This window comes from Zonotrichia leucophrys, chromosome 7, assembly GCF_028769735.1.
Source record: "Zonotrichia leucophrys gambelii isolate GWCS_2022_RI chromosome 7, RI_Zleu_2.0, whole genome shotgun sequence".
Taxonomy (NCBI): Eukaryota; Metazoa; Chordata; class Aves; order Passeriformes; family Passerellidae; genus Zonotrichia; species Zonotrichia leucophrys.
Window position 1 is genome coordinate 22,425,665 of NC_088177.1, and position 13,676 is coordinate 22,439,340.

At 38.5% G+C, this 13,676-nt stretch overlaps 1 protein-coding gene across 9 annotated transcripts in view; it reads left to right on the top strand.

Annotated features, from left to right (window-relative positions):
- The window catches only part of ZNF385B (zinc finger protein 385B), a 151,539-nt gene that overhangs the window by 32,419 nt on the left and 105,444 nt on the right, over window positions 1-13,676 (top strand). For 4 of the 9 annotated variants that reach the window (XM_064718872.1, XM_064718881.1, XM_064718873.1 and 1 more), the window contains exon 2: window positions 358-660. In XM_064718872.1, coding sequence (XP_064574942.1) covers window positions 358-660 — 303 coding nt within the window. Of the gene's footprint in view, window positions 1-357; window positions 661-7,465; window positions 7,479-8,058; window positions 8,420-8,600; window positions 8,670-13,676 lie in introns of those variants that run through there. The other 5 variants (XM_064718875.1, XM_064718882.1, XM_064718878.1 and 2 more) reach the window with 5 other exon arrangements.

The window sequence follows — 13,676 nt, forward strand, 5'->3', positions numbered from 1 at the left end:
AAAAGCTCTGGCACCAGTGTTTAGTAAGGCAAAGGAAATGTATTTGAAAATAATATTAACCTCTGCTACAGATGCAATAATAAATCTGCTTTAAAATAGAGAGCTTGCTTAACAAAATAATGAGTTGTTGCAAGTTGCTGTGCACAGACTGTGATACATTGCCAACTTATTATTTCTGAGCTCTGTGGTGTGTCACAAATGCTTTTATTTCTAGATTAAGCAATGCCTCTGCAGTTTGGAACCTTATTTGTTAGAACTGGTTGCTGGGTCGTGTATTGCAGTAATTTAAAAAAGAAAATGCAGTTTTAATAAAGGATTTGTTGCTCTCTAGTAACAATTTGTCTCTTTTCCTTGTAGGTATGAAGCGTCCATTAAGTCCTGACCACATCATTGAAGATGGGATTATGAATCAACCAGCTGCTCTACGGGCCTTTGAAGAAAAAGGACTGAGGAATGACAGACAGGATTACCAATTAAGCAAAGAAAAGAAGAAGATACTGTTTTCCTTCTGTGAAGTGTGCAATATACAGCTGAACTCTGCAGCCCAAGCTCAAGTTCATTACAACGGGAAATCTCACTTGAAAAGAGTGAAGCAGCTAAATAATGGAAAAGTCCCTACAAGTACAGCTCCTGGCACTTTGTTTGCAAGTACAAGCACAGGTACATCATTAGTTTGAGATGTTGGATTTTGGTCAAGAATTCTGAGCAAGCTTTAAAGCTCTACCTTCTCTAATCAACATAACCATTAAACTTAGTGTAGATTAGTACTAGTAGTTAATAATATTTTGCCATGTTTAGAACTACTGGTGTATTTCTTTTCCTGGTCTATTTGAAAGTAACTCTTGTGTATCCAAACATTTACACATTTTGTCACTACTTTTGTTCCCAAAAGCAAATTCTGGAGGGATGCTACATGTACAGGAGAAACTTTAAAATGAACTCTAGCAATGGAATGATGGAGGAGGAGAGCTGGAATTGACAGGCCTGGCCCTTTCATTCTTTCTGCTTTCAGCCCTTGGAGTTTTAACCACTCTTATCCATAGAATCAGTTTAGGTTGGAAAAGACCTCTAAGTAAGAATATTTCTAAGTAAGACCTTTTACTTACTAGGAAAAACAAAAGTCTTGGGCAAAATGCATCTAGCATGCATAATGTGAAGACGCAAAGCACATAATATGCCCTTCTGTTTATTTGGGGGGATTTGTTTTTTTTATTTTAGTGTTAGACTCTGTTCATAACTACTTGAGAAAAATCTAGTGGATCTTGAATCTTCATACAAGTAGTTTTCTTAACTGTAGTATTTGTTTTTATTTGCCACGTTAAGACACTGGCTTTGGTTTCTTTTGTATAGAAACAGTCAAGCTGCATTGAAAGGTTTAGCTTTTTCTTCTAATTTTGTTTCTTGTTAACTGAATTTTACTTGTTTTGAAGTCTGTGGTACTGTTTTGTTTGACTTAGAACTAAGCAGTGTGAGAGTATCAGTTGTGTAAGACCTGTGATTCAAAAGATGAAATTCTTATTGAATAACTTCTAGATTAATTAATTGTGAGCATTCTGAAAATAACTGGTTATCTGCGAGACATTATGATTGATTTATGATTCCTCTGTGTGTGGACCTACAATGCAGACACATAAAAACATTTTCTATTTTTGTTGCTTTTTGTTATCTGAACCCCTTCATCTGATGCCTTTGCTGTCATTGCTGGGGATCACAGCTGATGCTCTGGCACCATTACTCAAAGAATGCTCTGACGCTCAGAATACAAGTATGTTTGCTGGAGCACATGCTTTGGGGTTACTGCATAGCTTGGGAGTTAAAATTCACGTTTCTTTGTACTTGGTTCGCTGATCTCTATATTAGACGATTAGTTGTGTCCTAGTTATGCTGGTCTGTCTAGTGAGTGTTGAAATAAGCATTTTTTTTTCATAGCTGAGGGATATTGTGTTCATAGCATTTAAAAGAAAGAAATGCCTTCTAATAGACAATTTATTATTACTGTGATTGCATAAACAATTTAATATACTGTTTAAGAACTAGCAGGAGAACAAGATTTACTGAGGTGTAGTTCTCAAAGAACATTTTCCAAAAATAACTAGAAATTAATTTTCTTTTAAATTGACATTATCCAGGCTCAGTTTTAATCCATGTCCTCTGGAGTGTTATTACCTCTTGTAATGGAGGTCTTCCTTTCCCATTTCTTCAGCTAACATTGTAAACAGAACTAATTGTGCAGATGGCAAGAGAGCAATTATATTAATCTCACCTCACCAGTGAATAGATATTATTCCAGATGCAAAGGAAGCAAATAGCCTCTCTCATACTTGACTGTTATAGCTGCACCCTTCTAACAAAGCACCTAGTGAACAGTTCAGCACACCTTAGGAAACTTGCTGCAAAAGTTCCATCCAGTGTCAGGTTGGAGTTTTCCTCTGTGTTCAATAGAGAAGTGTGAAATCAATAATACTCCCCCTGGAAAATGAGATGAGTGTAAAATATACATGACTGAAAAGTTTCCTTGACCCTTCAGAAACCAGGATTACAGACCTGCCAGAACTGTCGTGATTCTGTGTGACAGAATTGATGGATCACTGACTCCAGCTCTTCTTGACACTTGGTGGACTTTGTTATAAATGGAGATGAGACATATTTTCATAGTAATTCTGTTTTGTGGTCCTCTCTGTGACAGGTGGCCCTCAGCTGTTAGCAGATGTCCTTTTAATTTTTGACTTCTACTGTGCTTTACAACTATACACTTCAGGTGCTCTTAACTTGCTGGTAATGGTCCTTGTACTACTATTGGAATGTTTATTAAGATTTGATACCTGGGATTCCAGGTCCTGGTAAGAATACCTTTAATTGTATAGATACGGGAGTTTTATATATTTAAAATCCAAATATAATTGTAGAGATGAGTTTAAAGCTACTTCTTTGTATTTAGAGTAAGGGTGCAATTGTCATAGGATTTAAAATATATTTAGCAACAGATTTTTCTAAAAAGTTTCCTCTATTTCTAGTTAATCTTGCCTTGCCAGTTATTGATATATACAAGTTCTCTTGCTATTTTACCTCTACCTGCAATTTAAATTACTTCCTGGCAAGTGAAATTTAGTAGAAAATAAAGATTTAAGAGCTGCTTTTCTTCATATTGCCACAATCAAGAAATCAGTGGGTTGCACTAGGTCATTTTGGTGATTTGATCCACTCATTGAACTTCACGTTTTATTTGCGTTGCTGTTGAAAACCGGAAGAAAAGAGCGTTTTGCTTGGAAAATGCATTGCACACGGTGAGCCTTCCCTATTGCCTATGTTAGTGCTTGTTTATTACTAGCCGTGCCCCCATGGCTCTTGGTGCAGCCACTCCCAGGACCATCCTGATCCTTGTGCCAGGCACACAGACGTACAGACAGGCTTGTACAGACAGGCTGCTGTCAGCAGGACATAAATAAACTCTCATCAAAGTCAGAAAGTGCGTGTTTGCCTTCACAGCTCAAGTTGTAAATTATTTCATGTATTTCCTATGAAGAAAAAGGAAAAGAAGGGGTGATTTCCTGCAGCCATGGGGAGATGTATTTTGTAGCGAGCCTATTTAAAGCTTTTCAGTGAGCAGGCTGGAGCCTGCAGCAGATCCCTGCTGTCCTGGGTACCTGGAATCCGCCTGCCCCCGCTGAGAGCAGGGCCTGAGCACCCGCTGCTCACGGGGCCGCGGCCCGTCCTGAGTGTCGGGCACCAGCGTGGCTCAGCGCCGATTGAAGTCTGCTCGCCTCCTCTGTGCTGCCAGCCAGCGAACGAGGGAATGGCTGGGCTGCTGGGAGCCGGGATGCGCCGGGCTGTGTCGGGCTGCTCGGTACCCACGCGATGGCGCTGCAGGCCGGGCCGTGCCGAGCCGCGCGTTCAGCATCCCGGCGCTGCCCCGGGGGAGAGCTGCGGGGATAACTGCGGGCTGCTCCCAGCGCCGGCCGGGGATGCCGGGCACGGCTGCCTTGTGTTCCTCCCGCTTCCTCCTCGTGAGGTGACGCCGGTTTTGCGCCACGAATTCTCATTGCTTCCTCCATGGGGTGGTGTCTCCTGGTGAGTCTCCTGGTCCTCTCTCCTTTCCCCCATGGTAACAGTTGGTGTAGTTTTAAGGAAGTGTTCTCGAAAAGCCTGTCAAAGTCCAGATTTTACAGCTCTCTGGAAACGTGTAGGGAAGTTTCATTTTTGTTACAGAAGATGTCCAGATGTAAAAGTGGGCAAAGTAGAATCTCTTTTCCCTGGGTCCTAGGCTGCTTTAAAGAGCACATGTGCTTCAGGACACCCATTGATGCCCATGCAATTTTGCTGCAGGTCTGGCTGGAGGTGTGATTGGGACGTCAGGATGCAGTGTATCCTGGCAGCAGCTCTGCCTTCTTGTTCTTGAAATCTCTGACCTTGCATGACAGTTTTGGAAATGCTGTAGGACGCTATACCATGACTCTTTGTAAGGAACGTGCTACAAGTTGTAGTGTTAACACTGCAATACTGAGGAAATTATCACAGGCTGATTTCCTGAGGTGTTACAAATGAACAGTTTTGTGGTCTGGTTCACGGCAATGACAGCAAGGGATTTGTTAATACAGCAAAATAAATATGCAAATTACTAGACTTCTGTTGTGTTTGGGACTTAAATCAGGTCACAAAAAGGGCCCAGTAGTGGTAGTGGAAGGGAGAAGGTAAAACAGCAGTTTTAGGCATGGAACAAGAACAAGGGAGTTTGGACAAGGCAGGGTTTCTTCCACTTTTGATAACATAGATTTGCGCTTCTTTGTCTCTTTGTGCAGTGCCATATAAATGTTTAAGTCTAGTCAACGTATCAAGTTTATGGAGGCAGGGAGGCTTATAATTCAAGAGCTCAGATTATTCTTGATAGGATCCATGGACTGTATGGCTAACTTGCAGATTAGTTTTCACAAAAAAAAAGATAGAGATAGAAAGTGTGAATAGTATTTTCAGCCAAAAAATTTAACAGACTATTGATAGGCTTTGAGAAATTATACTGAAAACATTCCAGATAGCCTTAGATCAGACCCATGTTGGTTGGTTACAACAGAATGAATCAGCAGTGCACTGCTCTCATTTCAGTGGAGTTTTTCCTTGGTTTTTGTCAGAAAAATTTAAACCTTGCTGCAGGTTTTTGTATGTAGGTTCTAATCTTTATATGGGCCAAGACTGGCTTTCTGACAGGTACCTTAGTTGCCATCTGAGACTGCTTTGTGCCAACGTAATGGAATACAGAACTTTTGCTTACTTTAAGCCTCTTGATCTAGGTCCTCAATTCCTTCTCAATATTTGTCTTTCGTTAATCTAAAAAAAGACAAGGATAATCCCATTTTTATTGCAGAAGATCTTTATGAATTATTCTAGCAAGTACTCAGAGGAATGCAAAGCAGCAACTAAAAGTATCTTTAAAAAGTTTGTGGCCCGAGTCCTATTAAATGCATGCATGCATAGCTATAGAATTAGTACACAAGTCTTTAGAGAGCACTGTGAGCTTATTCGTTTTTTGTCTTGGGCCAAAACCTTTTTTAGACTAGTAGAAGGTGAGCACTTGTTCTGCCTTCCATGTCAGCTGCCTACCTACAGCCCAACCTTTTAGAAAGCAGTTTCAAGAAAGCTGCTTCTGTGGGGCCACAAAGTGGAGGAACTCCTCAGGGCTTCCCCTCTCTGTCCCCTCATGAGAGGGAGGTTGCTCAATGCTTTGCTGTCCTACTCTTGCTAAAATCCATTTTGCTATTTGTGAGAAAATTATACTCTCACTACAAAGCAAAGCTGTGTCCAATATAATAGAAATAATAACAGAAAGAGTTACATGTCCGTAATGAAATGTGGCTTAGTGAACTTAGTTGAGAAACTCTTAGTATTTCACTTCTTGCTACAGGGTATGTTGGCTTTTTTCTTATTCAGTGGTTTCTTGAACAAGATGATATTTGGTAGATGGTACCACATTCTCTGCATCACTTGAGTCTCTTTCACCATTTACTTAAGAGATAGGTAATGGTACATAACATTTTTCTTACAGAATGAAATGTATTTAGTATAAACAATTGCTGTTTTTTTCTTTCATGGAAGTCATCATAGAAATTAGGCAGTTTATTGTATTCTTATTGGACACTTCATACTCCTCACAAAATAGTGATGTTGAGAGTTAATATCAAGGCCCAGAACTGACATTAAAGTTGTTTTTTTTATTTGTCAATGACTACAGACTCTATCTATAATATTCTGTTCTTTGAGTAGATGCACTGTGGAAGTACTGGTAAAATTAATAAAAATATTAAGTTGATTATACTTGCGCTTACTGGTAGTCTTCAGGAAACACATGGGGAAATCATTATTTTATTGAGGTTGGTTTTTTAAAGTAATTCATAAGTTAATCAGAAAAAAAAATCCAAACATTTTCCTAATTTCCTAATGGCAAATTGAAAACCATAACTCTTTTGAAGCAGGTAAGAGTTATCAGGCCAATTATTCATTTCTAGACTCCATTCTCTTGGAGAAGGGGAACACATGAATGACATTAAGCAAAAAAAATAAAGTATGTGCCTATTATGGAAGAAAATAGTTTATAGGCAGTGGTCCTTTGTGGAGAGTGTGGGAGGATTTCAAAATAAAATTAGGCAGTACAGTCAGGACCCTTTGCCACTACTTTGCATAGATATATTCTTGTAGCAAAATGCCCTTCTGGACAGTTTAACCTCTGTTCAAGGTCAGTTATGCTGTGGTAAAAAGCATCAGAAAATCAGGTGTTTTAGAGTCTAGGACCAAAAATACAACCTCTCACCAGCCATGGTTTCACGCTGAGAATGGCTGCAGGAGTGGTGGTCACATAACTTCTGCTTCAGTTGGGAGCATATCCCTTGTCATTTAACCACTTCAGGTATGGCCTGGGGAGTGTCTTAAATCAGCTGAGTTGATGTTGCTGCAAGAATTTCTTCACTGTCTCACTAAAGGATGTGATCCACAGTTTAGAGGTGTAGACAGCTGAGATGAAAAGGGAGCTATAAGTTCAGACATTTTTATTTGTGTGCATTTCTAGCCGAGATTTCTGTATTAAAACTACTGGAAGAAACAAAATAATGAAGTCAGGTTCTTTTGTTATTTTTACCTTGTAAAAGGAAAACTGCTATCTTTTCTGTATAGTATTTTTTCTCATCTGGGATCAGATCCTGTCAAAATTTCTCTGGTAGTTGTCTCATGACCCAGCAGTATATTTGGATACCTGTACAGGTAATATAATAAAAAACTCCTGTGTCTTTCAGTTCCTTCAAAGCCTAGTTGTGGTTACATCTGTCTTATGCTGTGTATCTCTGGGTGTGAGTATGCACAGCAACACATGCTCTCTTACTTTTCTGGGGAAAGAGAACCTATGAAGTACCTGAAAAGATAAAAAAGATGTACATTGTGAGAAGTCCATATGGGAGTAGGAATAGCAGGAATTTAATAAGCCGTGAAGGTTTTTCATAGTAAGTAATTTAAAATTAATGTTGTTTTGAAAGAATGAAAGCATTGGTCATGCAATTTCATGCTTTTAATGATATTTTTATTTTGGTAAAAATATTTAATCTGCTAGACTGTGCAGGTCTTTGTTGGGTCTGCATTCTAAATGTTTGCACCCAAATATTTATTATACTTTTTAATAGATATCCTGGTTTTTAATATTTAACATTTGTTTCATGGTTAAAAAATGCTTATTTCATTTGCATAATTTTGAATTAATCTTATTTAGAAAAGCTTTAAAGAATCATTAATTTTTATTGCCGGATTTATCCCCCCCCCCCCCCCCACTCCCCCCAATAATGAACCTCATCACAATACAGGCTGCTGCTCATTCTCCTCTGTCTCGTGTTCGTTGTAGAAAAGACAGAGCTATTTTTAACATTTTCACAGTCTAGATAGATGATTCCTCGTTCTGTGTGGTTTGGAGCTGAAGCTGTAGAGCCTTTCATAATCATATCCTTTTATTTTTTTATGGTTTGCTTGAATTTGATCTCTGTAGCTGATTCCATGCATTGATAATGAAGGCTTGGGTTGCCTGATTCTCAGCATAAATTCAGGCAGACTTCTAGTTTGACAGGGCTCTGTGTTTCGGTAGGCACGAAGATACAGAACTGAAATTGCTTTGCTTTCTTTACAAATGACTCAGAGTGTGCTTGTCCTTCCCTAAAATGTTGCCAGCGTGTGAAGGATTTTCAATGAGCAGTGCACTAAGCCGGCATCTGGGAAGGTTGGAGGCTGCTCTGCTATAGCAGTGAACTGTCACACAGATGAGCAGGGCTGGAGCCAACACTCTGTAGCACCGTAGATCATATTGGTCACATACTGGAAGTTTTGTTTATGTAACTTGGTTGCTGTTTAACCTGCTTGAATAGTATTGCCATAATGTGGAGTGGGCTTCCCAGTAGAGGTGAGTCTGTTTTTTATTATTAAACTTCACTGAATTGCTCTGTGCTACGACATTGAGTGGATGCTTACATGTTTGGCATTATTTCTGTGTGCACTGCATTTCTGTTTTAGTTATTCCAGTGGAAAGGATAATAAAAAAGGCAAGGCATATAATGCATCTTTTTCTTCTCTTCTTATTTCAGTATTAAAAGTAACTAAATATGTGGCAAGCTTCCTTTCCTTGCTTGCTGTTTGCAGAGGGCATCTTTCCAGTAGGTGACTTCCTATGCATTTTAAATGTTTTTTGAATGTCAGTGATGCTGTGTTATTGTTGTAGAAAGAAGCTTATTAGCAGTGTGAATAAATACCTCTTACCAGAGCTTGCTTTCTGGCTTGTTAAATCTCAAAGTGTGGTTACAATGGTGTGTGAAACACAAGAGCTGTCGGATTCTACAGATAAACTAAAAAAGTAAAGAATGAAATAAATTGTATACTGGATTTGACATATTAGATATGTCTGTCATTGTTAATATTAAAAGTTATGATGTGTCATGCCCAGAACAGCTTCCAGTAATTCATTTGCACTGACAGCTTTCTTTGAGAAGGGTATAAAATTACTGTCGCTCTCCCTAACCAGTTAAATTTGAGATTTAGTGCACCAAGTTTTATTTAAGGGAACAGATAGTGTGCCAAAGGTAGCCTGTGAAGTTCTAGTAGCAAATTTTTAAGCTTGAAAGCATTACCGTAAACTAAACAGACTTTGGACTTGTGTGTTTAAAAAAAGGGGGTTTTATTGAGAATTTCACCCATAGCAGAACAAAAAAGAAATTAGTTTAGCTGAGTTACTTATTAAGCACTACTGTTATGTGAATATTGAGTTGGTGAGGTGAGACCTCGTATGATGATATTTGTGTATGCTGATAGTATTTTTTAATAAAACAAAGAAATATGGTGAAAACTATTTATTAATTTTTTTCTTCCTTGCTATAGAAATGTCTGTGCTTACTATGTAAAGACTGCTGTGGTTTTTTTTTTCTTCTGAGGAACTAGGACAGCTCATGCTTTTTCCTGCTAAATATATTTATGAGGCAGCTGTTTTATAGCTTTCAGCTCCAAAGTTATAGATAAGTGTGTATTTGTTTGACAGAAGATTCGAGAATTTCCATTTACTGCCAGTACATGTAAAGCTTGGCTAAGCAGACTGCATCAGGAGCACACACACCATTTGTATTAGCCAATCTGTCTTTGCAAGTCCCAGGGCCACTATCTTGCTAGAAGCCACTGTGTGCTTTTGAAAGCATGAAATTAGTTTTATACTGAGCACATAGTTTCTCATTTAGCAGTTCTTTTTATGGTAATGGTCAATTTATGGTTCAGTGCCAGAATTTTGGTGTTCTGTCAAAGCTGATAGCTTCTGCTAAGGTGTTCTTTGGAGATAAAGACAAACAAACAAAATCCAAAACAATGGCCCCCAACAAAAATGCAGTTTGTGGTGGGGATCCTAGGGAGATGCAAAAATAAAAGCAAGTTCTCCAAATGACCCAACCCTTGACATTGCTGATAGCATTTTGGAATTATTTTGTTGTAGTATTTCAGAAAACATTTGTCATTCATGACATGGAATTATTACATTAATTGTCACCTTTTTATACTTCATAAGTTTTTTTGTTTGCTCTTTATTTTCCCCTGTGACATGTAAAATTTCTGTCTCTCAATGCTAATTTTCTCCATGTGCTTATTTAATGATTAAGGTCAAAATGCACTTGAAAAATGTATATGAAGCACCCTAAACATGCAGGAAAATTTTTAGATAGCAGCTTTAGAATATCTTACAAGCTTTTCCCTTTCTTTAGGAATCGATGGAACTCAAAATAAGTTGTTATTAAAACCTTTGTAAAACCTTTTTTAATACATATATTTCATAAATTGATGAATCAACTTATTTTTAACCTGGGTCTTGTTCTTGGCAGGTTTTTGTTGTTTTTCTAACTATGCCAGATTTGTGACTCTTCCTCACTAGCAGCTATGTTTGATGAAAGGTTAGGGTGGTTAACATTGTGCACTTCACTTAGGTTACTCTCTCTCTAGCCTACATTATTCTCTCTTGTATATAGGCAATTTAAAATTGCATTGTTTTAAACCTCAGTCTTCACAATTCTGACTTGATCCTGAAATAAGCATTTTTTAACGGTACAATATTTGCTTCTTTACTCAGCGTTGTCTGCAAGGAGCAAATTTTGATGTTGCTTTTTTTTGTGGAAGATGATGTTGGCTCTAGAGTTGGTAGTGTTTCTTCCAAGTGCTGAGGAGAGATCCTGTTCCACCTACTGTTATGCCTTCCTGGGATAAGAGAAAGCTGGAGGTCATAGTTCCCAGAAGTTAAGAAGTGAATGTAAGCTGGTGCACCCATTTTTTCTTACTCCATCGTTGTGGAGGAGAAGCAGTAGCAGCTATGGAGATGCCTTCCCCTTGTCCCAGGCACTTGGAAAGCACAGCAGTCCCACTGCAGCGAAGGTCCCTTTGCAAAGCCGTGTTTGGGTGCCTCTGTAGTCATGCAAGAGATGCATACTGGCAGCTTAAATATATATTGTTGTCATTTTAGGACCTCTGAGTAAATTTGCTTGCTACTCTTCAGTGTGTTTAAAGGCTACCAGGCAGAAAATATTATGAAAGAAACAATGTGTGTGACATGTTGCTACCGTGGCATATAAAAATTGCTTTATTTCTCTAAGTGCTTGAGCTAGAATGCCTTTCTTTGTCCTTTTATTTTTTGGTAGTTCTTTGTATTATTATGAATATAACCTTGCCAAATTTCAATCTGGTTGATTCTTTGTTTCAAGATGGTTTTTGTAAGGTCTTTTTAACCTTAAAGATCTTGCATCTTCTCCAAGTGTCTTTATTGCTGCATGTTTCTTTCTTCTCCTGCCATTTTATATTGGTAGTTCAAGTGAGAGGCAGAATTGGTGTGTTTGTTGTGCTGGACAAAATCACTTCTGATGTGGAGCTCTATTGCTTCTGTGTCCATTCTCTAGCTGTGTCTGTGTCAGATTGTCAGTTATCACATGGCACTGTAATTTTAATTTCTTCTCCTTTGGAAGGCATTAGTGTTAAAGTATGGTGATCCTCTGCTTTTTGGGAGTTTTCAGGAGGCAGCAGCTTCTCTACTGCCAAGATTACTTTACAAGGAGATTTTGAAGAAGAGGACACGAAGTTAAAAGGAAAAGAAATTATTGGGGAAGTGGTATGTTGTGAGCAAATCCATGTTAGTCACTTGACTCAGGGATCCAAGTCTAGCTAAGCTCTCAGTGGAAATTTTCAAATTTGCTCTTTTTAGTGGAGGTCACTGATGAATCTTGCCAGAGGAGCTGAGTGCACTGAGAACTGTAGTTCACTGTAGCAGCCCTGTTGAAGCTTTACTACTGAAGCTCAAGTTTATATATATTTTTTTCTGTCTGTAGGTTAAAGAGCCAGAGATGTTCTGGAGGTCTCACCCAGAATGTTCAGCCAAGAAATTCTCTTTTTTTTAAATCTGTTTTCTGTTCTGTTGGATTTTGAGCAGTGCTCATAACATGACTCTGAAGGGAAAATAAACTGAGTAACTTCCCTCTTTCACATATGCTTTTTTGTTCCTGTAAGGATGTTTTTTTAAATTATTTTTAAGTTGGAAATGAGGAAAGCTGGGTGTGTTTTGATCTCCAGAGGTGTAAGGAGAGTGCTTTTGTATTGATACCAGCAGTCAGGGCAGATGAAAGGCAAAATTCCTTAGCCTTGGGTAGCTTCAAGACCTACACTGAAGTGTTTGTGTCTCTGACTGAGCAGTGCAGATCTTGGGAGGAGATGAGGAAGTCTTTTTAATACTCTGTGAATAGAGGAATGCAGCTTCCTTAAGGCTTGAGGCTTAAAATTCATATAGTGTGTTACAGGAGCTACTTGTGGGAAGGGATATGACTGAAAACTCAATGGACAAAATCTTCCCTTTAAGCAACTTGTGATACTGTCAGACTTTGGGCAATATTTTGTGTTATGATGCGTTTGGTAATACCACTTGTTAGTGCATGGGTTGCTCTGGATGATGTAGGAGCTCTGTGTTCAGGTGATGAAAGGATGTTTCCATGTCAAGGGACTTCTGAGGTTACTGTGGTGTGTTGTTTTGGATTTTTTTTCTTGGTTTTGCTAGCTGTTCACATTGGTACTGTTTATATTTTTACTGAGCTGGAAAAATATAAACAGTACCAATGTGAACAGCTAGCAAAACCAAGAAAAAAAAATTCCAAAATTGAATATACCACAGTAAGGTCTCTGGTGTGTGTGTTTCCCCTTTGCTTGCTTCAAGCATTCTGTGATGGCAGAAGTTGAAACGCAGTGCCTGGATTTGCAACTTCCACCTGGGGGTCTCAGTTTTCCTCAGGGTATTTCATAGTAGGGGTGGAGAGATGAAGGGGAGGTAAGAAATCCATGTAGGAAGTTCTTAAAATTGTCTGTTTTTCTGCTCAAGCTGGATTCAAAATCTTCACACGTGCATTTCCTCTGGCTCAGTCTTGAGTGTTTGCAATGATGACATCCTGAAATGTTTTTGTGACTGGGCATTTAAATATCATCAGAAATTGAAGCACCTTTTTAATTGGGTAATCAAACTTAGGTGGAGCATGGAGAAAATAAAGAGGTGAAGAAGATTCAGAGGCTTTAGAGTGGCACATCTGGATAAAGAGTCACAGAAATCACTTGATAAAGGAAAAACAGACTAGTTGGAAAGGACCGAAGATTGTTAGGAATTGTAATTCATTGTGGCCAGGTTTGTTAGTGGTACCATTTGAGCCTGATGCATCTCCAGTAAGGTTCTGAATAGTAAAGCTTGATCTATTAAGTAATCATTGTAGTAACCTCTTTTTAATGAAACACAAACAGCACTTAGCTCCTGTGTACCCAGGTTACTTCAGAAAATAAGGTTTAAGCTTCTCAGTCACTTTGGCTGCTGAGTTAAGGATGAGACTTTGAGAAAAGCCAAAGCTGAAACACCAGGAAGATATTGACTGGGGAGTTAATCTTTATGGAAACAGCCTCAGGTTTTGGGTATTTCAAAAGTGGTTATAAAGAGTGGAAACTGGTATAATTCCAGATTTGTTCTTGATAGCTATTGACAGAAGCAAGAACAAATCTAGCAGAAACAAATAATATTGTTGTCATTTTATTTTAACAGTTGCAAACATTTACTCATTTTAATAATTCACCCTATCTAATAAGTATTTCTCCTTCAAGGGAAAATTGTCTTTTCTTTCAAT